At 36.1% G+C, this 25,605-nt stretch overlaps 3 protein-coding genes and 1 long non-coding RNA gene across 5 annotated transcripts; all 4 read left to right on the top strand.

Moving 5' to 3' along the window:
- The first annotated feature begins 3,590 nt into the window (after positions 1-3,590).
- Positions 3,591-4,391, top strand: LOC145570498 (uncharacterized). Its single transcript, XM_081629617.1, has one exon. The coding sequence runs from the start codon at positions 3,591-3,593 to the stop codon at positions 4,389-4,391; it is 801 nt and encodes a 266-aa protein (XP_081485743.1).
- A 3,350-nt stretch (positions 4,392-7,741) lies between these two features.
- On the top strand, positions 7,742-8,272 carry LOC145570508 (uncharacterized). The gene has a single exon (XM_081629627.1). The coding sequence runs from the start codon at positions 7,742-7,744 to the stop codon at positions 8,270-8,272; it is 531 nt and encodes a 176-aa protein (XP_081485753.1).
- Positions 8,273-9,795: 1,523 nt separating this feature from the next.
- LOC145584396 (uncharacterized) lies at positions 9,796-13,044 on the top strand. The gene is made up of 3 exons (XR_014100353.1): positions 9,796-10,019; positions 10,992-11,073; positions 12,609-13,044. It is a non-coding gene; the product is annotated as an uncharacterized LOC145584396 (long non-coding RNA).
- A 7,168-nt stretch (positions 13,045-20,212) lies between these two features.
- On the top strand, positions 20,213-25,139 carry LOC145597302 (putative inactive leucine-rich repeat receptor-like protein kinase At3g03770). Of its 2 annotated transcripts, none has more exons than XM_081653447.1 (8): positions 20,213-20,836; positions 21,310-22,648; positions 23,276-23,409; positions 23,607-23,847; positions 23,951-24,156; positions 24,234-24,277; positions 24,408-24,519; positions 24,625-25,139. In XM_081653447.1, the coding sequence occupies exons 2-8, from the start codon at positions 21,310-21,312 to the stop codon at positions 24,907-24,909; spliced, it is 2,361 nt and encodes a 786-aa protein (XP_081509573.1). In that variant the 5' UTR covers positions 20,213-20,836; the 3' UTR covers positions 24,910-25,139. The 2 variants fall into 2 exon arrangements, with proteins under 2 accessions (XP_081509573.1, XP_081509566.1); XM_081653440.1 differs by having other exon boundaries at positions 20,214-20,836; positions 21,254-22,648.
- Positions 25,140-25,605: the final 466 nt, after the last annotated feature.

The following is a 25,605-nucleotide window of genomic DNA, read 5'->3' on the forward strand; positions in this document are numbered from 1 at the left end:
CCTCTCAGAAGGGTGATTTCGACCTCATACAGCAATTTCGGGTTCCTTGGTGCGCCAGTTAGCCCCTATGAGCAATTTGACATGATTAAGTAGTCTGTTTGATTACAATCACAATAAGTGATCGACCTGATGAAAGATCGTCTCACTTAGCTTAAAGCACCTAAGAATTGGCTCATCACGGAGACACCGACATACTGGTTTTAGCGGAAGCAAAGTTCAAGCGAGCTTTAGAGATCGACAAGCGTTGGTCTTCGAAAAATTTTCTTCGGAATATTATCATCAAAGCTCTTTTGTTCAGAGACGCGTGGACATTTCTTTCAAAGGTCTTTTGTTCAAAGACGCGTGGACAATCCTTTCAAACTCTTTTGCTCCAGAGACGCGTGGGCATCCAATTATCAAGCTCTTTTGTTCAGAGACGCGTGGACATTTCTTTCAAGCTCTTTTGTTCAGAGACGCGTGGACATATCATCGAAGCTCTTTGCTCCAGAGACGCGTGGACATATTAATCCAAGCTCTTTTGCTCAGAGACGCGTGGGCATCCTATTTTCAAGCTCTATTGTTCAGAGAAGCGTGAACATTTCTTCCAAGATCTTTTGCTCAGAGACGCGTGGGCATCCTATTATCAAGCTCTTTGTTCAGAGACGCGTGGACACATCATTCAGAAGTTCATATTAAAAAATAAAGAAGCTCTATTGTTCAGAGACGCGTGGACATATCCAAAAAAGGGAAGCTCTTTGTTCAGAGACGCGTGGACATATTAAAAGAGAAGCTCTTTGTTCAGAGGCGCGTGAACATATCCAAATAAGAAGCTCTTTGTTCAGAGACGAGTGAACATTGAAACAGCAAGATGGCGTTCCCTAGATTGTGGAGAGTTGTCATAAACAACTGAAGGTAATTTCAAGCGAAGTTGTCTTCGATCATGTTCCCTTAGACGTGGAGGATGGTCATAAAGTGGAAGAGGATTGTTTCAAGCGAAGCAATATTCGATAGTATTCCCTTAGACATGGAATTTTATCAAAGCAAAAGAGGACAGTTTCAAGCGAAGCAATCTTCTATATTGGAGGCAATTACAAGCGTAGCGGTTTTCAATGCGGCAACGAATCGGTTACCTTCAGAGACGTGTGTTCGACGGTGCAAGATACGCGTTTCTTAACTCTTTTATCTGTTTAACTAACGCTAGTTTGCAGGTATCGGCGTTACAAAAGTGATTCAGGATCGCAGAACGTTCTGAATCATTCTCCGTCCCTATCGATACTTTGACTTTTGTTTTTGAAACTTGTGTTTCTCCAAACTCAGTCAAAGTGGGGGCTTCTGTAGACATCCATTTGTGTCTCTCCAAAATCAAACCTAGTGATGAGTACCTTTCGCGTCGAATCATAATCGAATGAAGTGAAAGTGTGGAAAGTTTAGTGTTGCGGATAGTTTTAATTTCTTTTCTCTTCTCTCCGTTTTTGAAAACTTATTTTAAGAAAAAAGCCAATCCAGTTTGGTTGGTCCATTATATGGGTCCAATAGTAGTGTAGTTGGATAGGGCTTGACAAGAGCTTTCCAACGATATATTATAAGCCCAATTCCGATGAATATTGAGGAAGTTATGGCCAATTTACTAGACTGGGCCCGGTTTGAGCCTTATATGCGGCCCAATGATCTAGAGGAGGGCCTGATATAGATTTATCATTCCTAATGCAATTAGGAATGGTTTTAGTCTTCTAGATTCTTCTAGAAGGTTCTTTTCATTTCTAATTCAATTAGCATTGATAAATTGACTTTTGTTGACTTTTCAGAGTTTTAATTAAAATCAAAGAACGTTTTTTGAGGAAGATACGATTTTATCCTCCTGTACGGCAATTTCTATCTGATTTTAAGAAAACGCGTGAATTTCTGAATCAACGCCAAACGCCAGCTGTAGCGCCTGGCGCTAGCATTGGCGCCTGGCGCTAATGTTGGTGTCTGGCGCCAATTGCCAGCGTTGGCGCCAACATCGTTTTATGTGCGCCAGAACTCTGTTTTGATATTTAATCTTTTTGGCTGATTTTTTCTATAAATAACGTGCTAAAAACTCCGTTTTCGATAACCAATTTTCATTCATCTACAATCTACCAACTCTCATCAAGATTCTTCTGACTACTCTCTCTTTCTCTCTTTTCTAAACTAGCCTTCTCACAAATATCAAAATTCCGTATTCATTAGATCTAGAAACACCTAGCCATATTCGAAGTTGCCTTCGCCCTAGACGTGAAAGGCATAATTTCTGAGGGTTTGGTCCCAAATCTCTCTTTCCATTATTCGATTTAATTGTTTTGCTTATTATTTTCCTTGAAGTTACTAACGTGTGTATTTTGTTATTAGAAAGAGGTACGAGGCATCAAAGCAAGTATTTTGATGGTTTTTATTGATGTTATGATGTAGAAATCATGTTTATTAGGTTGTTATTATGATATTCCTAGCATCATGTCTAGGGTAACTTTAATACTAAGTATGATCGTTATGATGCCTTTTATGTCCTTCCTAATATTTATGATTGTTAGTATCATGTTAGGGTTAAAGCTTTGATTTTCATTGTTTAGTGACATGCTAGGGTTTGTTATTAATCTTGTTAGTATCATGCCTAGGATCTTGTTATTATTATGCTTTAACATGATTTATGATTATTAATTATGATTATGATTATTTTTATGATTCATGATTATGGTTATTATTATTATTATTATTATTATTATTATTATTATTATTATTATTATTATTATTATTATTATTATTATTATTATTATTATTATTATTATTAGGATCTTGTTATTATTATGCTTTAACATGATTTATGATTATTAATTATGATTATGATTATTTTTATGATTCATGATTATGGTTATTATTATTATTATTATTATTATTATTATTATTATTATTATTATTATTATTATTATTATTATTATTATTATTATTATTATTATTATTATTATTATTATTATTATTATTATTATTATTATTATTATTATTATTATTTTATGATTATTATTATTATGATGATGATTATTATTATGTTGCTTGATATTTATTGTTATTGCTTGAGCACACCTTTTATGCATGTTTAAAGGGAATCTATACTTGTAATCACGCTTAATAAGATAATTAATAATCTTGTTTAGGGTTAATTTGATTATAATTTTAGTGATCGCCAACAATAGTTTTATTTGTGCATTAATATTCTACCAACATAGATAAACAGGTTTAGGGTTAATCTAATGATTGCATGTTAGTCAGAAAACGCACATGAATACGATCAGAATAAAGTAGAAGCCTATTATTAGGGCAGGTTCAATCTCTTTTAGGTTGGATTTGTACTTTCATCCCCGAACCCTATTTGGTTCAAGACCTTATGGAGTTGACGATCTCTTGGATCGTTAAGGGGTGTAACCTTCACCTCGTGAACGGTTTACAAGTTCCTAAAAAACTTGTTGGCGACTCTTTGCTCTATCTTCTTTCCCTTTGGACGCCACTGTACTTTAGTGTATGATCATAGTGGGGTTCAAGCTAGGGATTAATTCTTGAAATATTCCCTACAGGAGATGTCCTCTTTCGTTGTTGAAACGATGGAAATGGCTCCTCAAGCTAAACCTAGGGTATCATTCAGCAGTATAACCAAGAGGGAAGGATTACAATCTACAGAGCAAGTCATGGAGTATGAGGACTCTGTTTTGGATGATGATATCCCATTGGATTGTGATTCGGAAGATGAGTCATGCCCTAATTTCTTGTTAACAAAAGAGGAGAAAAGGCGATTAAGGAAACCTTGGCAGAATGCTTTGATAATCAAGTTATTTGGTAAGAATCTAAGCTACGAAGTTCTTATAAAGAGGCTTCGAGTGAAATGGTGCCTTAAAGGAGATATATCCCTCACTGATGTAGGATTTGCCTACTATGTTGTTTGTTTCACAAACATGGAAGACTATAGGTTCGTTTTGACTCAGGGACCTTGGAGTATTGGTGATAGTTACCTCACTATCCGTAAGTGGGTACCTAACTTTGTTGCGGATGAGACTACGATCAAGTTCTTAACGGCTTGGGTGAGAATTCCCCAATTATCAGTGGAATACTTTGACAAAACATTTTTGCATAAAATTGGTTCAAAAATTGGAAGAGTTATTAGTATTGATCGAAATACAGAGACTATGAGCCGAGGTCAGTATGTTCGATTCAGCATTAAAGTGGATTTGTTAAAGCCATTACTATCAAAATTTCGACTTAATGGCAAGGTATGGAGAATCCAATACGAAGGATTGAAACTTATATGTTTCAAATGTGGGAAACTTGGTCATAAAGATGCTGATTGTGACATGGAAATTGTCCAGGATGACAATAGTGGGAAATTCTTGCAGAAAAAAGGGCCATAAGAACATCAACAAGCCATGACTAGGTCAAGACCAGATGAACATGACTAGTTTGGAAGTTAGGTGTTGGTGCAGCGTAACACGCGTATGTATGTCCCAAAGAAGAAGGAAACTAATCCTAAAGGTCAAGGGCATGATAAGCCGAAGAGTGAAGGGTATAAACAGAAGAGTGGAGCTCAAGTTGGTAACAAGGAGAAAGTTAGTCAACATAAGGGAGTTGTAAGTCAAGTCAACAAGAACAATGGATCACTACGTGAAAAAATGAAAATGGCACCGGTTCAAACCCGGCCTAAGGCATCGGTTTAAACCGGTGCCAATGTGGGGGGTGCCAATTAACCCCCTTTTTGGCACCGGTTCAAAACCGGTGCCATAAACACGTTTTGGCACCGGATAACCGGTGCCAAAAATACTCAAAAAAAAAAATTTATCCCTCCTTTTGGCACCGGTTAACCGGTGCCAAAAATGTCCATTTTTTTTTTGTTTTTTTTTTTCACTTAACAATTAAATTAACTAAAAAAAATAACATCACAATATAAATCGAATTAATTTCAATATAATCCAAAATTTACAATATATAATCAAATACAAAATTACAATATAGATTAATTACAACTAACATATAAATAAATAAAAAAAATTACATTATAAATCATAAAAAAATTACAATATACTTGTAAATCAAAAAGAAAATTACAATATGAACATATCAATATTCTTGCATCTGTACCTGCACCAAGTAAAACAGAAAAAAAAAATTGGTAAAAATAAGCTTAAGAAAAAAATAAAAAAAACCCAGAAATTCAATCCAAACAATTCAAACCCAGAAAAAAAAGCATTAATTCAAACAAACGAAAAAAACAGAAATTAAAATCGAAATTAAAAAAAATTGAAATTGCAAAAAAAAACAAAAATTGAAATCGAAAAAAAAAAACCAAATCGAAAACAAAATACCAGAAAACCCAAAAAACCAAAATCAAAAACAAAATCCCAGAAATCGAAAACAAAAACCAAAATAAAAATCAAAATCAAAATTGAAACCCAAAAAACCAAATTTAAAAACAAAATCCCAGAAATTGAAAAAAAAAAACAAAATCAAATTGAAACCCAGAAAACCAAAATCGAAAAAAAAAATCCCAGAAATCGAAAAAAAAAACTAAAATCGAAAATAAAAACCAAAATCGAAAAAAAAAACCAAATCCAAAAATAAAAACCAAAATCGAAAAATTTGAATCGAAAAAAAAAACAATTGAAATAAAAAAAATCCCAGAAATTGAAAAAAAAAACCAAAAACGAAAATAAAAACCAAAATCGAAAAAAAAACAAATCCGGAAAAAAAAACCAAAATTGAAAAATTTGAATCGAAAAAAAAAACAAAAAAAATCAAAAAACAAAAAAAAAATCCCAGAAATCGGAAAAAAAAAAAAAATCAAAATCGAAAAAAAAAAAAACCAAATTCGAAAAAAAAAACCAAAATCGAAAAAAAAACAATTAAAATAAAAAAAACCAGAACTCGAAAACAAAAACCCAGAAATTGTGGTTGATGTTGATGCCGGTGGGAATGGAGGCGGTGCTCGAAGTTTGTGGTGGTGGTGGCGGATGTTGTTGTGGCGGCTGTTGTTGTGGTGGCGGCTTTGGTTGCTGCGTATCTAAGGGGAGTGGAGATCGAAGGGAGATGAAAGATGAATTAAGAGAGAGAGAGAGAGAGAGAGAGAGAGAGAGGAGATCGAAAATGGTTTCTGAAAGAAGAACTAAGAGAGAGAGAGAGAGAGAGGAGATCGAAAATGGTATTTGAAAGAAGAAGGTATATAGAGAGAGGATAGAGAAGGGAGAGGAGAGAGAAGGAGAGGAGAGGAAATGGGGAATGGGAGGCGGAGTGAGGAAAGCTATTAGGGTATTAAAATTGACCCGATTTTTTTTTTTTATAATATTGGACGGTTCAGTGGCACCGGTTCAAACTGGTGCCCTTTGTATTTTTGGCACCGGTTTGAGCTGAACCAGTGCCATTACTCTTAGTCTAAAATCTCGCCCATTTTTAGGGCGGTTTTTGGCACCGGTTTGGTCTGAACCGGTGCCATTTAGGGGTTGCCTTTTTGTATTTTTCTACTAGTGGAGCTAGTGATTCCAGGTTTGAAGTTTTGAGTGCTGATCAAGAGTTAAATGAATGAACCTAATCAAACTCTAAATAAGGAGAATATAGGGGAAAATAATGCTAGTCCATCTAATAGTATGGAGTAATTAAGGGATGCCATTAATTTAGGTGAGGATGAAATTATGGGAAATAAAAGTGATCTTGTCGAGGGTGAATCTTTGAATGGGATGGATATTGATGGAAAGAATCCTTTTATAGTGGATTTGGGTTTATCTTGAAGGCAAATTTAGTTAATGTACCAGCTGGAAAGCAGAGGAATAATAGTTTTATGGGAAAAGGGAATATTTATCCTATGGAAAATATTAGAAATAAAGAAAATTTGGATCCTATGACAAATAAAAACAAGGACTCCTTGGAATATTCCGAAGACATACCATATCAAAATAATTTGCAATTATTCTCAATTGCATCCAGAACCCCTACTGCTTTGTGAAATTTGAGTGAAGGCTCGGAGAGTAGTAGTGGAAATCATGGCAAACCACCTGATCCCAATCACGCTGGAAACTCAAATCCCACCATCTTACTCAGTGTTCATAGATTACAAGACAAAAGGTCCAACCTTGACTGTCATTCATCCGAGTGCGAACAGAGCCCTACTGGAAGTGAGCACATTTCTGCCACTGGAGCACAACCCACCGGAGATGATGGCTACCATAGACATCCCAATCCGGACGAAGGGTCCTATGAGAGCGCTGATGGAAGCGTTCTTAGGACTTATGCCTAATATTCCCAAAAGGGTGTATGACCGTTACCCGATTTTTCCAGAGTTTTTTATGTCGATCAAAATCATGACGTGGAATGTTCAGGGAGCGGGGAACAAATTAGCTGCGATTCACGAGCTAATTAGAATTAATGATCCAACCATCTTAGCCTTAGTCAAAACTCACTTGAGTGGAGAGCAAGCTCAAAAGATTTGTGATAGAATTGGCTTCTCGGGTCAAACTAGAGTAGAAGCACAAGGATTTAGTGGTGGTATTTGGTTGTTTTGGAGGAACGAATTGGTTACTGTAAATGTTCTTCATGAAAGCACCCAACATATCACTATTGAAATAGATAAAAGAGGAGACGAGCTTGGTTTTTCTCGGCTATTCATGCCAGTCTCGGCTCGAGTACTAGAAAAGAATTATGGAGACAGTTGGAAAATATTAGAAGATCCCTTCATGGCCCTTGGCTCTTGACAGGGGACTTTAATGACACAACTTCAATGGCCGAGAGAAGTGGGGTTGGAGGAACGGAGATGCAAAAACGATGTGCTGAATTTAGTGATTGGATTGACTCGAATAATCTGATCGACCTCGGCTGCTCAGGCCCTGCTCATACATGGAGTAGGGGTCTATCTCCTACCAAATTTAAATCAGAAAGATTGGATAGGGGTTTGGTGAATGACGAGTGGAGATTGAAATTTGATGAATGGGCGGTTCGTAATCTGCCAAAAATTACATATGATCATTGCCCAATTCTCATAAGTACGAATGGTTTTGCTCCTCTTCCCATAGTTGCTAAACCATTTCGATTTCAAGCCGCTTGGATACATCACGACAAATTCAATGAATTTTTCACTTCCAACTGGACAAATGAAGAGAGTTTACATACTTTCTTACTGAAGTTTGCTGCAAAATTGAATTTATGGAATAAGAATATTTTCCATAATATATTTAGAAAAAGGCAGAGCTTTTTGCAAGGCTTGAAGGCATTCAAAAATTATTGGCAACAGGAGGGCCTTGATATATTTTAAAACTTGAATAAAAATTAAAAACTGAGATGAATCGGGTGTTAGATGAAGAAGCACTAGTAGAAAAACACAAATACGCACCGAGAAATTGGCACCGGTTCTTCAAAACTGGTGGGAAAAAAACAAGGCAGAATTTAGTTTACTAGATTTAGCACCAGTTCAAAATAAACCGGTGCCAAATACCTTAAAGGCTAACGGTTCAAACCGGTGGCATTTAAAAAAAAAAACCGGCTGTTTTTTCTCCTTCCCCTATTCATTCTCTTAATCTCTTTCCCTTTCTTTTTTTTTTATTTTCATTCTCTCTCCTCATATGTCGCTCCTCCTAGGGATGTCAGTGGGGCGGGTCAAGTAGGAGATCCACCCCATCCCCGCCCCATTGGGGCGGGGATGGGTCTCGGTTTGGCGGGTGGTGGGGCGGGGATGGGGATAAAAACCATACCCGCTAGGGATGTCAATGGGGCGGGGCAGGGCAGGGCGGATGTTGGCCTTCCCATCCCCATCCCCACCTAATATTTTCATCCCCATCCCCATCCCCGCGGCGGGTCCAATTTTCATCCCCATCCCCGCCTCACCGGGTACAACTCCAAAACCATCCCCGCCCCACCGCCACTTGGATATCCATCCCCACCTAATCCTCACCAAAGACCCGCCTAATCCCCACCCAAGATCCACCTAATATCCGTATCTCAAATACACAATCTTACATAATTAATACGAATTATAAAATAAAACATTCTATACACATTTTTGTGTTATAATATAAGTGTCGTACAAAGTATTATAATTAATATTGTATTTCATGTAATTATTTTATAAATAGAATAAAAGCATGTAACTTTGCTTTAAAAGATATATAGATGTGAGTATGAGGTGGGGATGGGGCGGGTACGAAGTGGGGTGGGTGGGGCGGGGCGGGGATGGGGCGGGTACAACTTAAAATCCACCCCGCCCCATCATCCATGGCGGGTATTAGGGATGTCAGTGGGGCGGATATTAGGAGACCCGCCATGGGTGATGGGGTGGGGGTGGATTTTAAGTTGTACCCGCCCCATCCCCGCCCCGCCCCACCCACCCCACTTCGTACCTGCCCCATCCCCACCTCATACTCACATCTATATATCTTTTAAAGCAAAGTTACATACTTTTATTCTATTTATAAAATAATTACATGAAATACAATATTAATTATGATACTTTGTACGACACTTATATTATAACACAAAAATGTGTATAGAATGTTTTATTTTATAATTCGTATTAATTATGTAAGATTATGTATTTGAGATACGGATATTAGGTGGATCTTGGGTGGGGATTAGGCGGGTCTTTGGTTGGGATTAGGTGGGGATGGATATCCAAGTGGGGGGTGGGGCGGGGATGGTTTTGGAGTTGTACCCAGTGAGGCGGGGATGGGGATGAAAATTGGACCCGCCGCAGGAATGGGGATGGGGATGGGGATGGGGATGAAAATATTAGGTGGGGATGGGGATGAGAAGGCCAACATCCGCCCCGCCCCGCCCCATTGACATCCCTAGCTCCTCCTCTCTCTCTCCTTAACCAAACCCACTGAAGCTCCATTGAAGCTCCGTCCCTTCTTCTCCCTTGAACTCCCTTCTCTCTCCATTGAAGCGTAGAACCAAGCACAATGGCGGTGGTCGGTGGTCAGTGGTCAGTATATCCAAGCACAATGACTGTGGTCGGTGATGGTGACGGTCGAGTCTGATTTCTAGGGTTCAGATTGGTGTTCGTGGTATGCGCTTCTTTAAACTTTCCCATTTAAATTCCAAATTTAGGGTTCTTTTGCATAATTTCCAGTTCAAATCTTAGATTTTGTTTGATTTATAGTGTTTTGATTTAATTTCTAGTTCAAATCTTAGATTTTGTTTGATTTATAGTGTTTGATTTTGTTCAATTGCATGTGTTTTCTGTTTTAATCGAAAATTTAGGGTTTTAATGAGCAAAGTTATATTGGGGTTTTGATTATGATCTTGCTCATCTATTTCGAAATTAGGCAATATGATGATAAGAGGTGAGGTAGTCTATGTGTTTTGTTATACTGGATTTTGTGAACTTGTATTAAGAAACTTTGTGAATTACCTCGCCAAAAGCGGTTTTCAATGTCCTAATGTTCCATAGGTGTTTTTTTTTTATCAAAAGTTTTAATTATAATTGCTAAATTATCAGATTTATATTGCTTATGTAATTTTGGAGGCACAAATTTATATTGCTTATGTCCTGATGTTCCGTAGGTGTTCCTGTTTGTGATGAATTCAACATGTTTAGCTGTTTGTTGAATTCAGGACGAAACTTCTTTTAATTATTATTTTTTTTTGCATTTTGCTATTAAGTTTTGATGTTTGGCTGTTCACTAACCTGATGATAGGAATATGGCTACTATATTTTTGGTAGAAAGGGGCAATTAAATTATGTAGTAGATTATGATAAACCATATTTCATCCAATAAGCCTACATAGTTGATGGAATAAACTACAGAGGGTTTCTACTTGCAAAGTTTTTCTGATTATCGAAGAATAATTGAGCCTCCTTGATTCCTTTTCTAATTCGTCTGCTACCTTATTTCATCCTTTACTCTTGAAGTCTTGCAACTCTCTAATTTCTTTTGCTACACATTTTCTAATTTCTTTTGCAACTCTCTCTCTTTTGATTTATTTTGTTATAAAATTTGTTTGGTTAATTTGTCAATTTCTTTTGCATCCTCAAGGTTTCTAGAGATTGATTCTGGAGCATGGTCTGGGATTGAAGAGACTGCTGGCGCTTCACATTCTACTCATCATGTTGGAGCGGTCATTCTCTTTCTCTTTCTCTTGTTCTTTTTATATTATTCAAATTCATATTATATGGAATTATGGATTACATATTCTAATATTCTGTTTTGATTCCTTTTTTTTCAAAGAGTCTTCGACATTTGAATGTATGATTATTTCATTAATAACACATTACTCATTGTTAGTGATTCTTTGTAAGGCTAATTTATTATTTAGGGTCTCTATAACATGTTACAAATTATGTTCATTAATTTTTCATAGAATGCTTTCGACTCTAATTTCATAATTTAATCTTAACATCTAATACCAAATATTCAATTGACCTTAACGCTTGAGTGATATGGATTCATTGATTAAGGTTTTTAGGTAGCATAATTTGAGTTGGCAACAACCCTTTTTTTATAACAACTTGGTAATATGGATATGACTTTATGAGCTTGATATTTATATCATTTTCTATTTTTTTTTGTCTTTTTTGAATTTAGTCATCTGTGTTTCTTTGATTTGAATGAAAATTACAGCTTCATTTAGTATTAATGCATGCCTTTTACTTTATAATCTCTTATAATTTTTGTTACTACTTGTGACTCATGGCAGTATCTGAGACTGCTTTCAGAAGAAAGGGAGGAAAGTTCCTCCGGAAAAAAGGATCAAGAGCTTGCTTTGGCAAAAGGTGTTGATTGTTTGAAGGCTAGCATGGAAGCTTCTACCGATTTTGAAAATAAGAGAGATAAACAACGTGAGTATCAACACTATACTGGACTCTAGTAATATGGTCAAGTTGTTGATTGTAAGTCTCTCTAACTTTCATATTTTAGCATAGAACCTTAGTTGTATGCTGCTATGTGTCCATTGCTTTGTTTTTTTCTTTTTCCAATGCATAACAATTCTCCAAACACTATATAAGTTCCCTTGCTGGAAGCAAATGGAGTAGGTTATCAGTTAGTAGTCTCGACTCTTGACATGGTAATGATTAAGGTCTAGACACTTTTACAGCCTCGCTCTTTATAGTATTTGCATTCTAACATTGCAGTCCCAACCACTTTCTCATAGTCTTTATGTATCAAACTATCAACTTGAATCTAGTGAATACCATTGCTAATGGAGCAGAAAGAGTGACGTTAATTTATCAATTTTGGGTTATATTGGAGTAATGGACTACAATAGATGTCTGGTGCTTCTCAATTCTTGTGAATGTGTTAATGCATTTCAAATATAAAAATGACCGCTGTATATTCTAAGCAAGGAGCAAGTTTGAGGTACGAGTAATAATATGCTATGAATTTTGTATCTAATTGTGAGTCAATCTATTTATTTAACACCTGGAACTACTCTGTTATGAAGCTTGCCACTTCAAGTAGTCTCAGATTTTAACATGTGATATTTGTGAGAAGTAGGTGCTCACGTGTTGTTGACCCAGCTATAGCGAGTCTGTAGAGTCATACACTTGTGTTTATGTCGTCTTGCTAGCTTTAGCTGTTAATTTTATTGGCTTATACCTACTGCTCTAATTAAATTACTAATTAAATGATCATTGGCTGCTTTCAAAAGAGGATGAGGAATTTTATCAGTTCTTTTGCAACACCAAACAACTTCAATCTAGCATTTGTTGAGGTTGTTCGGGTGATTGTGGACCGACACACAAGTCTTGAAAAAGGGATAGCTTATGTCTTGTTCAAAACAAGGGTATGCCTTATTCTCTGTCTGTGCAACCACTACTGCAGCGGCTGCTGCAGCTGCTACCTCGCAAGGCGGCTGCCTTACATCACAAAGATGATGCTGCATGCTTCCATGCTCCTGCTGTTCTGGTCTACGCTGATGCTGCTACTACGCTCTATGCCACTGCTGCTAATCTGCTCTACGCTACTGTTGTAATATTATTACAATTAGTCTGTTTACAATGTAAAACTATGTTTTGTTATTTTTTTTTTGAATTAAAATTGTAATGTTACAGATTTATATTTTAATGAAATTATAAGTTTATATGTATGTATGTGTTTATATATCAATTTAAGTAAAAAAAAATGCAAAAAAAATAAAAAAAAATTTATTTTTTTGGGGCATTAAGGGCACCGGTCCTGAACCAAACCGGTGCTAATAACTATGTTATTGCCACCGGTTCAGAACCGATGCCAAAAGCTCTCACTTTTTGGCATCCCTCACATTAACACCGGTTCAAAACCGGTGCTATAGGGGGGTTTTGAACCATTGCCCTTTTATATTTTTCTACTAGTGAAAAAACCTTGTGGTTCCAAAAATCAAGAGCTGATGCCATTTGCGATGGAGATAGGAATACTTAGTATTTTCATTTATCTACCATAATTCGACGCAAAAGAAACATAATTGAAACACTCAAAGATGCAAATGATCGATGGGTGACAGAAGCTAAGCAAGTGAAAAAGCTCGTCCTAGATTATTGGAAAGGTCTATTCATGGAGGAGGGGAATAATGTCTTTAGGGCTTATCTTCTAATGAATTATTTTCCAGTAATTGATAGTTCGGATTGGGAGTCTCTGACCAGACCCTTTGCTAATTGTGAAGTGATGCATGCTCTGAAGAGTATGTATATATACAAGGGCCAGGCCCAGACGGATTCCAACCCTTATTTTACTAGCAATATTGGGATGTTGTTAATCCGAGTGTGATTGAGATGTGTATGAATATCTTGGAAGGTCATATTTTCCCAGAAGGTATTAATGATGCGTGTTCCTTGTTTTAATCTCCAAGATGGAGGTGCCTCAATATGCCAACCACTTTAGGCCTATAGGATTGTGCAATATAACATACAAGATAGTGACCAAGGTCATTGTGAATCGTTTAAAGCCTATTCTTCCTGCTCTTATATCTCCAACTCAATATAGCTTTGTGCCAAGAAGATAAATCACGGACAATATTATTATTGTTCAATAAATGTTGCATACTATGAGAAGAAAGCAAGGCAAGGTGGGCTATATGGCAATAAAGATAGATTTCGAAAAAGCATATGATAGATTGCATTGGTCTTTCATTAGGGATTCTTTATTGGAACTCCAATTGCCGCAAAACATAGTTGATTTGGTTATGATGTGTATCAATTAAGCTAGACTGAGTATCCTTTGGAATGGAGAACCAATGGAAAAATTCTCCCCATCTCGAGGCATTTGGCAAGGTGACCCGTTATCACCCTACCTATATGTCATATATATGGAACGATTAGTGCATCTCATAGATAGAGAAGTTGCAATGGGAATGTGGAAACCAGTCAAAGCAAGTAGAGGGGGTCCGTCCATCACCAACCTAGCTTTTGCAGATGATTTGATTTTATTTTGCGAGGCAAGTGTTGATCAAGAAAATTTGATGCAAAATTGTTTAAACAAGTTTTGTGAAGTCTCGGGAAGCAAGGTGAGTGTTGAGAAATCAAGGATTTATTTCTCACCAAATATATACTCATGATGATATTCAGGACGCGATTTGCAGATCGTTGAGTATGGAAAAAACTGATGACTTTGGGACGCATCTTGGAGTGCCGACTATCAATGGAAGAGTCACCAAGGCTCAATATCAATTTCTAATTGATAAAATTGATAAGAAGTTAGGAGGGTGAAGACTAGAACCCTCTCTTTAGCTGGAAGGGCTACTCTAGCCCAAAGTTCTATGGCGTCGATCCCTTACCACACTATGCAATCCGCAAGGATTCCCAAAGGTGTCTGTGATGAAGTGGATAGAAGAACTCGCAAATTTCTTTAAGGCAGCACAAATGAACAACGAAGAGCTCATTTGGTGGGTTGGGATAAAGTTGCAAGACCAAAAGAGGAAGGTGGTTTGGGCTTTCGCTCCATAAGACAAGCCAACGCGACTTTCCTCTCCAAGCTAGGATGGAGGGTCTTAACTGATCCTAACTCACTTTGGGCACGAGTATTAAGACACAAATACCGTGAGGGTTGATGTGATATCGATATGTTCAAGTCAAAAGTGGATTCTTGTAATGCTTGGAAAGGTATTGTTGAAAACATTGATGTATTGAAAAAAGGAGTCTCGATGTCAGTGGGAAATGGACGTGCTACCTCGTTTTGGCACAACAATTAGGTTAATTTGAAACCTTTAACGTCACTGACTTTGCTTGACCTCCCTATTGAACATCTAGATGCAAAAGTTAGTGACATGTGGGATGAGAATAGGGGATGGAAATTAGAACTCTTTGCGGATTATATACCCCCCGATGTGCTTAAAGAAATCCATGCGTATGAATTGGTGGAAGATGAAGACGCAATTGATAGTGTCTATTGGAATGGATCCCCCTCTGGAGGGTTCTCTATGAAATCTTCCATGAGGATAATTCGTGGAATAGAGGGAGAGGTAAATGAGGATAAGGCAACTTGGAAGGCGATATGGCAATTACATGCCCTGCAACGCATCAGATTTTTCTTCTGGTTAGCTATTCAAGAGAGGTTGATGACAAATGCCACGAGGTTCCTAAGGCACTTAACGAGTGATCCTAGATGCTTGGTCTGTGGGGCTGTGGAAGAAAATATTGAACACATTATTTTTAACTGCCCCGCTGCTACTATAGTCTGGAAGAAGTTGGCTGGTAATGTACTCGAAAGACAACAATTGATCCCCTTCAAGAAGTGGCTTTTACAAAATTTGTGCCATGGGAATGGTGATAGTGGTGAAGGTTGGGCATTGATTTTTGCGGTTACTTGTTGGTGGCTTTGGCGGTGGAGAAATGAGAGATACTTCTCTACGGCGGTTAAGCTCCCAATTGACCAAGCTAGCTTTATCCTAGCTAGAGTAGGAGATATTAGAAGAACATATGCTAGACATGAGAAGAGAAATGCAGGGAAAAGGAAGAGGGAGGAGATGTTGGTGAGATGGGAAGCTCCTCCCTGTGGTTGGGTATGTCTACATACAGATGGAGCTTCTAAGGGAAACCCCGGACCTGCTGGGGGGGGGGGGTGGAGTAATTCGAGGCAGTGGAGGACAAGTACATGAGGTTTTTGCTATGAATTGTGGGATTTGTACGTGTACAAAAGCTGAATTGTTGGTTGTGCTTCGTGGGTTGGCCATTGCTTAGAGCGGAGGACATAGAAAGGTGTATGTTCGAGTAGACTCTGAAGTTATTGTTCGTCTGTTGAGTGAAGATACTCCACTCAACTCTCCCTTTATCCATATTATCCGCAAATGTAAGTCTCTCATGGCTAGAGAGGGATGGAACATCGTGATCAAACACTGCTATAGAGAAGCGAATAAGGTGGCCAATTGGTTGGCAAACTTTGGTGTGACTCTTGAGCAGAAGATGATCTTATTCGAGGCGATCTCGGGGGATCTTGGTGCCATTTTATTGGAGGATTTGCGTGGGGTGGCGACTCCTCGTAGGGTGCCGATTTAAGTAGACTATGATAGTCTAGTAATTTCTTTGTAGTTTGTTTTCTTTTCTTGTTTTCCTTTTCTGCTTTTTTTTTAGACTCTTTGTTTTTCTCTTCCTGTAATGGGGCTTGTCCCTCGGCTTCACAAAAAAAATACAATAGCTACAATTTTATTGTAGCCATTAAATACAGGAGAAATGTCCAACTCATTTTCCTCCATAATGGACAACTCATTTTCTTTAGCCCATCTACTGATTAATAAATCCTAAATTATAACAAAGTGTATTCTCTAGAATGATCCTAAGGGTTTCAGGTGTTTTTTTAAATCCAACAAAGTAATATAAGAGAAGATCAAGGAGAAAAAAAAATGTACATGACACATATCAATTGACATTATAAATCCATTTACTTACACGAACGAAACAAAACTACGTGCTCAGTTGTAGTTCATACCACTTTTGAAAGCTCGTTAAAAAACATCTTACTAACCCACAACAAGGTAAAATTATCACAAATGTAGGATAAACACCAACTTACTCCCATTTTCTTTGCACTTTTTTCAACAATATATGTTACTAGACAACTGATTTTCTCAAAATAATACTTCTTTCGTTCTTTTTTACTTGATTCGCTTTAACTTTTACACTATTCATCGCCCCATATGCGGACCTTTGTTACGGCCCCCTTATTTTTTCTAAGTTGTTGGTTATAACTTATAACTAATAAAATGTCTTATAATCACATTTAAAAAGTTATGACATAGTGGTTAGTATTGTTATTTTTGAGTAAAAGGTAGGAGGATCAAACCTTGGGCCCCAAACTTTTTGGCCCAAGATCCGCCACTAGACCACCCCACCTATGTGTCTTTTATGAATAATATGTAAGGAAAAACATATTCATGTGGGATATTTTTGAATTCGTCTCAATAAATATTATCATAATATATGAATTTTATAATTTTTATTTATAGAGATTTAAAATTATTGATCGTTAAAGTTTTACACTAGCAAACATGATAAAAGAAATAGGTCAAGAAAAAAAAAGAACAGATGACGTATATATTTATAGGGCTAGGCCCATAAAAGAGAAAGAAACAACACATCAAAATAAAAAAGATAACAAGAAAACAACAACAAAATAAAAACTCTTAACTTCAAGCTAATACTGCTAGAAGCCTAGAACAGTTCGAGCCACAGCACCCCACCCCACCCCAATCCTCCAATAAAACTGCACAAATATCCTCCAGAGCCGCTTGAAGCATAACTAGCTTAGGTGATGAACCAACTCCAAAATTTGCCAACCAATCAGTTTTTCTATATATATATATATATATATATATATATATATATATATATATATATATATATATATATGATTGGAATTTGATGACTCAAAACTAGGGAGGTTAACCACAACAAAATGTGTTGCCTCTCAACTCTCAAGGCTCTCTTTAAGTTTCTTCTCAAAGTGACTCTTTCTTGCAGTTCCATAAATTAGAAAGCACACATAGTAGTTGTTGGTGAGACTTAGTCAAAATTGCAATTACCATTTCTTTTAAAAAAAATCTTTAGCTACCATACCAACCAAAGAAAGTAGTGGTGTGAGGGCCAAACAAAGCAATTGGTACACCAAAGTTTTAGGGGGCCACTCAAATGTCTTGACTAGAGCCCATTTGATGCCTATTGCTATAAGCCTATAACTTGCTCGTATGGAACAGCAAAAGCTTACAAGCATTGCTTTGATGCTTTCATGTCAAAATGAAAGAAAGTTTCCAGGGTTGATATCATATCATCAAGTCAATTGTGGGTTGATTAATGATTATTAATACTCCTTCCGTCCCATAATACCTGAGATATTAGAGTGGACACATAGTTTAAGAAAACTATAAGTGTGTCTATTTAAAATTTTGTTTATTGTATAAAAGAATTTTTTTGTATTTTTGTATTAAAAGAAAGCAACAAGTGGGATGTGAATGAGGTTGGTAAGGAGAGAGAAAATTTGGAAATATTTTTTTCAATTAAAGGTCTCATTCCATATATAGTAACGTGTCAAGTATTGTGAGACGGACAAAAATGGAAATTATGTCAAATATTATGGGAATGAGGGACTATAAAATTCTAATATTAACTAGACTTGGTAACATTGATACATACTCCTTATTTGATTATTTGATCCTAAAATAATTGATCAAAAATCAAATTTGACCTCAAAGGACTATGTACTTATAATGAGTTCAATAATAATAATAATAATAATAATAAATTAATAATAATAATAAGAACTGAACTGAATTTATTGGAGCTGAATAAAATTGAAAATAAGCTGAAGAGAACAGGCCCAAAAATTTGAAACTACATTAACCCAATTCAACCCAAAATCCAACCTAATTGTAGAATACATAGACTTGAAATGGCCTGATTCAAATAAACTCAACTCAAAACGAATCTAACTACTCATTTGCCTAATTTGATTCTTATTTTGTTTTAAATAAGCTAGGAAGGAGAACCAAAAACAATAATATAGAGGAGAGTTTGTACAAGTGGCAGATCATCTAATGGAGGCTGGTCTAAGTAAATATTTATAATTAATTAGTCAGAAAACTTAAATAACCTACTTTACATGTAAAAATGTTGTGATATGGTAATTAGTTTTGATTGAGAATTTGAGAGGTGGTGGAAGGCTTAAATTTTAGCCCTTTTAATAGCTTTGGCAAATTGTCGTTAGTGTGATAAGTACCAAGTTAAATGAGGCGAATGGTATACTGTTCAATACACATGCAAACAAATGAATAAAGAATAAAATAGGAGGGATGCCAAATTGAACAAGAACTAGCTTTTTGGCCCGTTCAATGCACGGGTTGTTACTTGGGTTAATTATTTTCATATGTAGGAAGATTGTTTCATTTCTAAACTTAAAAGAAAAAAAGAGAGAGGGTAGAACCGTGAAAGAAGATGAATGAATTTAGTTAGATATATACACGTGAAGATTGTGGGATATAAAATGACATATTATATTAATTTATATGTTTATGTAATGTGTACTAATTAAAACATTATTTTATTATGGTGGAAATGAAACACTTTATTTTCTTACTTGAAATTTGCAAGTTGTATAATGCATAAAGACATAAACATAAATATTAAGGGAGATGACATGTGGCATATGGGGTGATGAGTGACTTGTGAATTGTGATGTCATGTGTCATATGAAAAATTTGTGGTTTGTTTTTTTAAATACTAAGTATAGATAGATATAGATAGGAGTTCAATGAATAATTAATCTTTCAATTACTCCATGTATCCCTTTTTATTATTCCACTCTCATTTTTGATGCTTTTAAATTTACTCCATAATTTAAATAGCTGTAGAAAATCACCTATGAGTACTTTATTCTCACTTATTAAGTTACTGTTGATCTCAAAATCCCACCAATTTATTTTCTCATTAACTTTACACAATTCGAAACTTAATAAAATAAACTTATTTTATAGACCAACTAAGAAAAGAGAATACAAAGAACTCTGTAATCTCAAACACAATGGAAGCAATTTGTAGTTGAAATCTCATTTTCTTAACATCACGTGCCAAAAAAATACAAAGAACGTGAAAATAAAATGACACTGATAGTTTCTTAAAAAAAAAAAAATAAAAAAAAATGACACTGATAGTGGCAGCCCAATTATTAAATATGGTACTAAGTACTGTATAATTTAGCCACAAAAATCTGGTAAGTAGTAAAGTACCTCCAATTAAATGCTAACAAACGATATTGCTCTTCTTGTACATAAACAATAACATACATAACCCCACCAGCACAATAACACTAAAGCTTCTATCTTCTGCTAAGAATCTTTCTTTTTCCCCCTTTTTTTTCCCTCCATAACAATGGCTTCTTTCAACTGTCTTTAAAAAGTGTCCTTTAATTTTTAATTAATTATAGTAACTGGGAAAATTTTAAAATAACTGTCGGTTTCTGTTTTTCAGTGACCGTCAAAGCTTATATTCCTTGTAATTGCCCTTTTGTTTATTTTTTTTGTAAAAAAAAGGTCCTTCAATAATTTTGTAATTTTCATTTTCACTCTCTAAAAACAGAATTTTGTAATTAATTTAAGTTTTTTTATTTTTTTTCTTTCTCCTTTTCTTTTAACATTATTTGAAATTTTATGGTTGAGAAAATATTAAGGTCTTTTGTCACATATGATGTGAGTTTTGACATTTTCCTTTGTTTCCTTCTTTGCTAAGAAATTATCAAATTATCCCAGGTTCCTTCATACCAAAAAAAAAAAAAAAAAGGGTAGGAGCTATTTTTTGTTGGTGAAATTAGACAAAAAAAAAAAAAAAAGTTGATTAAATTATCTTAAAATTTGGGTAATCTTTTTGTGATTCAATGGAGTTCAAAGATAAGTGAATTCTCCAAGCATTTCTTACATAAACTGGGTAAGCTTCCTTTCAGCTTTTGGTAAATTTTGTTCATGATTAGTACCATTTGTATGTAGGATTGTTTGATCATCATGTACTTACATCAGTTTCATTTTTTACTTTTGTCATTATCTTTGCTACTAACACTCTTCAATTTTCCTCAAACGGATCCTTGACACTCCGACATGGGTATGGAAAATTTCACCTTCATCTTAGACCAAAATTATGGATACATAATTTTTATAAAATAGTCGAGTTTGGCACTTGGATATGAACCGCACCATGTGTTTGAATATATATTTACTTGATTGATTTATTATTTACTACCTATGATAGTACCTGTGTTGCATAATCTATTATATGTAGCATTAGGATATTTATGTTACAATTGGTAGCAATTCAAACTTGAAGCAGTATTTGTTCTTTGTTTTTCAGTGTATGGAAGGTCAAAATATTTGTTAATCTCTGAATAATCTAAACACTGAGAACAGATGGCAAAGGGATTCATCAGACAGTCATTAATCTTGCTTCTATTAGTCGTTTCGATCCATTGTTCGATTTCAGTGAAGCTACAATCATCACAAGTAGAGGCACTTTTGAGAGTTCAGTCAATTCTGAACTTCCCTTCTGTTTTAAGCAGTTGGAATAAGAAAACCAAGTTTTGTAATTTGGAACCGTCTTCGTCTGTGACTGTTGTATGCTATGGAAATAATTTAACTCAGCTTCATATATGTGGTGACAAGGGAGCTCCCAAATTGCCTCATAATTTCTCAATTGATTCTTTTGTCGAAACTCTTGTTAAGTTGCCTAGTTTGAAGGTTCTTACTCTGGTTTCACTTGGTCTATGGGGTTCGTTACCTGGAAAAATCGAGCAGATGTTTTCACTTGAGATGCTTAATGTAAGCTCGAACTTCTTGTCAGGAACCATCCCTGAAGAAATTTCATCTCTGACAAATCTACAAGGTATTGTACTTGATGATAACGCGTTCAGTGATGAAATTCCTGACATATTCGGATCATTTCCTGTTCTGAATGCTCTGAGTTTGAGGAACAACTCGTTTGATGGGTCGTTACCAAAGAGTCTGAGCAAACTAAGTGGTCTCAGAGTTCTGACACTTGCAAATAATCAGTTTTCTGGAGAAGTACCAGATCTTAAAGGATTGAAGAACCTTGAAGATCTTGATTTGGAGAATAACTCGCTTGGACCTAATTTCCCTCAGCTTGAGAACAAATTGGTGTCATTGATCTTAAGAAAAAACAAGTTTAGATCAGGTATTCCTGCTGAAATTGGTTCATATTATCAGCTCAAAAAGCTGGATGTTTCTTTGAATAAGTTTATGGGTCCATTACCTATGTCATTGTTATCTCTACCCTCAATCAACTATCTGAACATTGCGAAAAACAAGTTTACTGGAGCGCTGTCCAAAAATATGGCGTGTAATGTTGCACTTAATTTTGTGGACTTGTCGTCCAATCTCTTGACTGGTGACTTGCCTGACTGCCTTGTATCAAAGTCCAAGAACAGAATTCTCCATTATGAAGGAAACTGCTTAAATGCGCCAGATGACAGCCAGCATCAATATTCCTTCTGCAGAAATGAAGCATTTGCCGCTGGGATTGCAACTTCCATCAAGAAGCGCGACCAAAAAAGGAAAGCAATCTTAGCTTCATGCATTGTTGGTGGAGTATTAGTCTTTGCGGTGCTTTTAGTTCTGGTTTTCTGGCTGTTTAGACGCGTTTATGCTAAGAAGAAACTTGATGCACAGCCACCTAGAGTTATATCTGAAAAGGCTTCAACAGGATACACATCAAAGCTTCTCTGTGATGCAAGTAAGTCCCAATTCTCTTATGCAACTACATCTGTATTCAAGTGCCAGTTTGTTAAAGACAGTACATTTGTTAAATTTCTGCAGACGTGTCTTAGCATCTATAAATGATCTATGTATTCATTTAAAGGTATATAAATGGAGAAGTCTTGATGGTTGGTAGGTCTATAGCTAAGGGATCAAGGAATTAGTCGCCTTATTCTGACAAAGTCAACAGAGTTAATTAGGCATATGATGTAGATGATTCAAAATATAGCAGTGCATGATCTGAGCTCTGTTCTTAGTTCTAAGTTGACGGCTACCATTTAACAGCACAATGGTTAAATAAGCTTTTCAATCAATTGTCAAAGGGAAATGTCGAACCGTTTCCTGCCACTATGAATCCTATACCCACCATTATATTACTGCCAAAAAAGCCACAACATGAATAACAGGCAGCTCATAATCCTTGCTAGAATTTTCATTGGATCAATGTGTAACAAGTTTTCTGTTCTTTCCGCAATTCTACATACTTTTATGAAAATATCACCTATGAAGATTGCTTGTTGGAGGATTATTTTTATTTATGTATATTATTTAATTGTAAGTTATTAATATTGATGTCACATTCTTTTTTGACATTTAAATGAAGGATATATATCACAAACAATGAAGCTTGGTGCACTTGGGATTCCAGCATACCGGACATTTTCGTTGGAAGAACTTGAGATAGCTACTAATAAATTTGCTTCAACAGCATTCATGGGAGAAGGCTCTAAAGGTCAGGTATGTTACAATCATTTTTCTGATTATAGATAGAAGCCTATTTTAGCGATTTTTTATTTTCATTGGTCATGGGGTCTGATGTATGCTTCAGCCTTTTTCTGTAAGGTGTCTATAGTGTTAGGTTTTACTAGTGATGTGAGTGCAGGAAGTTTAGCTATATTGAAAAGGTTTCGGTTTCTTATTTTGTGTTGCATCAGATGTATAGGGGCCAGCTCAGTGACGGTTCTCTTGTTGCTATTAGATGCCTAAAGCTTAAGGAAAATCACCCTACTGAGTACTTTATGCCTCACATTGAACTAATATCTAAGCTCAGACACCGCCATTTAGTCAGTGCACTTGGTCACTGTTTCGAATACTACTTGGAGGATTCGAGTGTTAGCAGATTATTCCTTGTATTTGAATATGTTTCAAATGGGACACTAAGGAGTTGGATCTCAGGTAACTGTCTACACTATCAGATATTTAGCTTCATTATAATGTGCACATCAGGAGTGTCTTTTTAGTTTCATTATAATTTATTTTTTTTCTCTTGGTATGGAAGCTGGACGTGCTAGAAGAAAACTCACTTGGTCGCAACGTATAGCAGCTTCCATTGGAATTGCGAAAGGAATTGAGTTTCTTCATGCTGGGATAACACCCGGTATATTCTCAAACAACCTCAGGATAACAGATATTTTGATGGACCAAAACTTGGCTGCTAAAATCAGCAGTTATAACCTTCCACTGTTGACTGATAATATGGGAATGGTAAGAACTAAACCACCTACTAATAAATAGAAAATCATACATGTGAGCTTCATATGTGCTCGACTTTTAAATTTCAGGATACTAACGGAGCTTCTACACGGTCTAAAGAGGTTTACAAGAGGTACTGACCCAGTGTCTAGAATCTTTCATTCTTGTTTTTCCATCCTAATTATCATACGAAGGCAGAAGGCAACTGAAACACTTTCTTTATGCCTGTAATTGCTTACCATGTTACATTTATCGCCTTTTAGGATAGAGCACGAAGATAAGATGGACATTTATGACTTTGGTGTAATATTACTGGAGATGCTCATGGGAATACAAATTAAAACAAGGAGTGAGCTCAATGCTTTGAGAAACCAAGTATGTTTACTCTTGAATTATGTCAGTCCAAAGAAATTTCTTTGTTGAACTTGGCTATGTAACAGCCTTCATGAGGTTCTAGTTATGCAACTCATTATATTGCAGGTACAAGCGAGCCTTGCAGCAGATGAAGCAGCTCGTAGGAGCACAGTGGCCGAAGAAATCCAGAACACTTGCTCTGCTGAATCACTTAAGACAATGATGGAAATATGCACTAGGTGTCTGCTGAAAGACCTGACTCTGAGACCAACCATTGAGGATGTACTGTGGAACTTGCAGTTTGCTTCTCAGGTTCAAGATGCATGGCAAGGAGGAGAGTCGCGAAGCAGCAGAAGCAGCTCCCCTGCCTCACCTCCTCAACTTCCAAAGCTAAGGTTCACCATACATTAACCAGGTTGAAAGAAAGCTCAAATTAACGCGGCTATAATTATACTTAACCATATAGAAAGCAAACTATCAGTTGCATCTCATTTTGTCAAAAATATGTATCACATAGTTTTGTGCCTCACTAGAATGTGTACTAATTCAAAAGGACAATGTATGTGTTTGTGTGTTGATCTTGGACTGCTGTTTGATTAATTATTTTGCCAGTTTTTGATATGGCAAGACAAGTTTTTCCACATGCCACCACCAAATCACAACTTTATGCAAACTAATACTTCCTTCTTTCCTTAAAATTGTGTTTAGTAATTCAACTGGAGAAGTTTGCTCTCTTTTTTGTATTTGGTGACTAGTTGTACGTACAACAATATGATGCATGGCCGTGTACCTCATTCTACACGATCATGTTGTAGCCCTTTGCATACGAACTTATCTACACAGTTGTGTACCTTCTTCTAAATGACCGTCTGCGTCATGTATTATTTGAAGTGGTTATTAGCCGGGTTGATGGGGGTAACATAAAGTAATAGGTGGTTTGGATTTATTTGTTTCCTTGTATTGGAACTTAATAAATACAAACGAGGGCCTCTTCATTGATGCGATTTTTGAAAAACTACAAACCTCCCCTTTGAGATCTAAACCAATTTTTGTTACAATTCCATCCTTCAAAGTTCGGGTACACGGATTACGAGATAAGTTGTGTAA

The sequence above is a fragment of the Chenopodium album genome, chromosome 2 (genome assembly GCF_948465745.1).
Source record: "Chenopodium album chromosome 2, dcCheAlbu1.1, whole genome shotgun sequence".
Classification (NCBI taxonomy): domain Eukaryota; kingdom Viridiplantae; phylum Streptophyta; class Magnoliopsida; order Caryophyllales; family Amaranthaceae; genus Chenopodium; species Chenopodium album.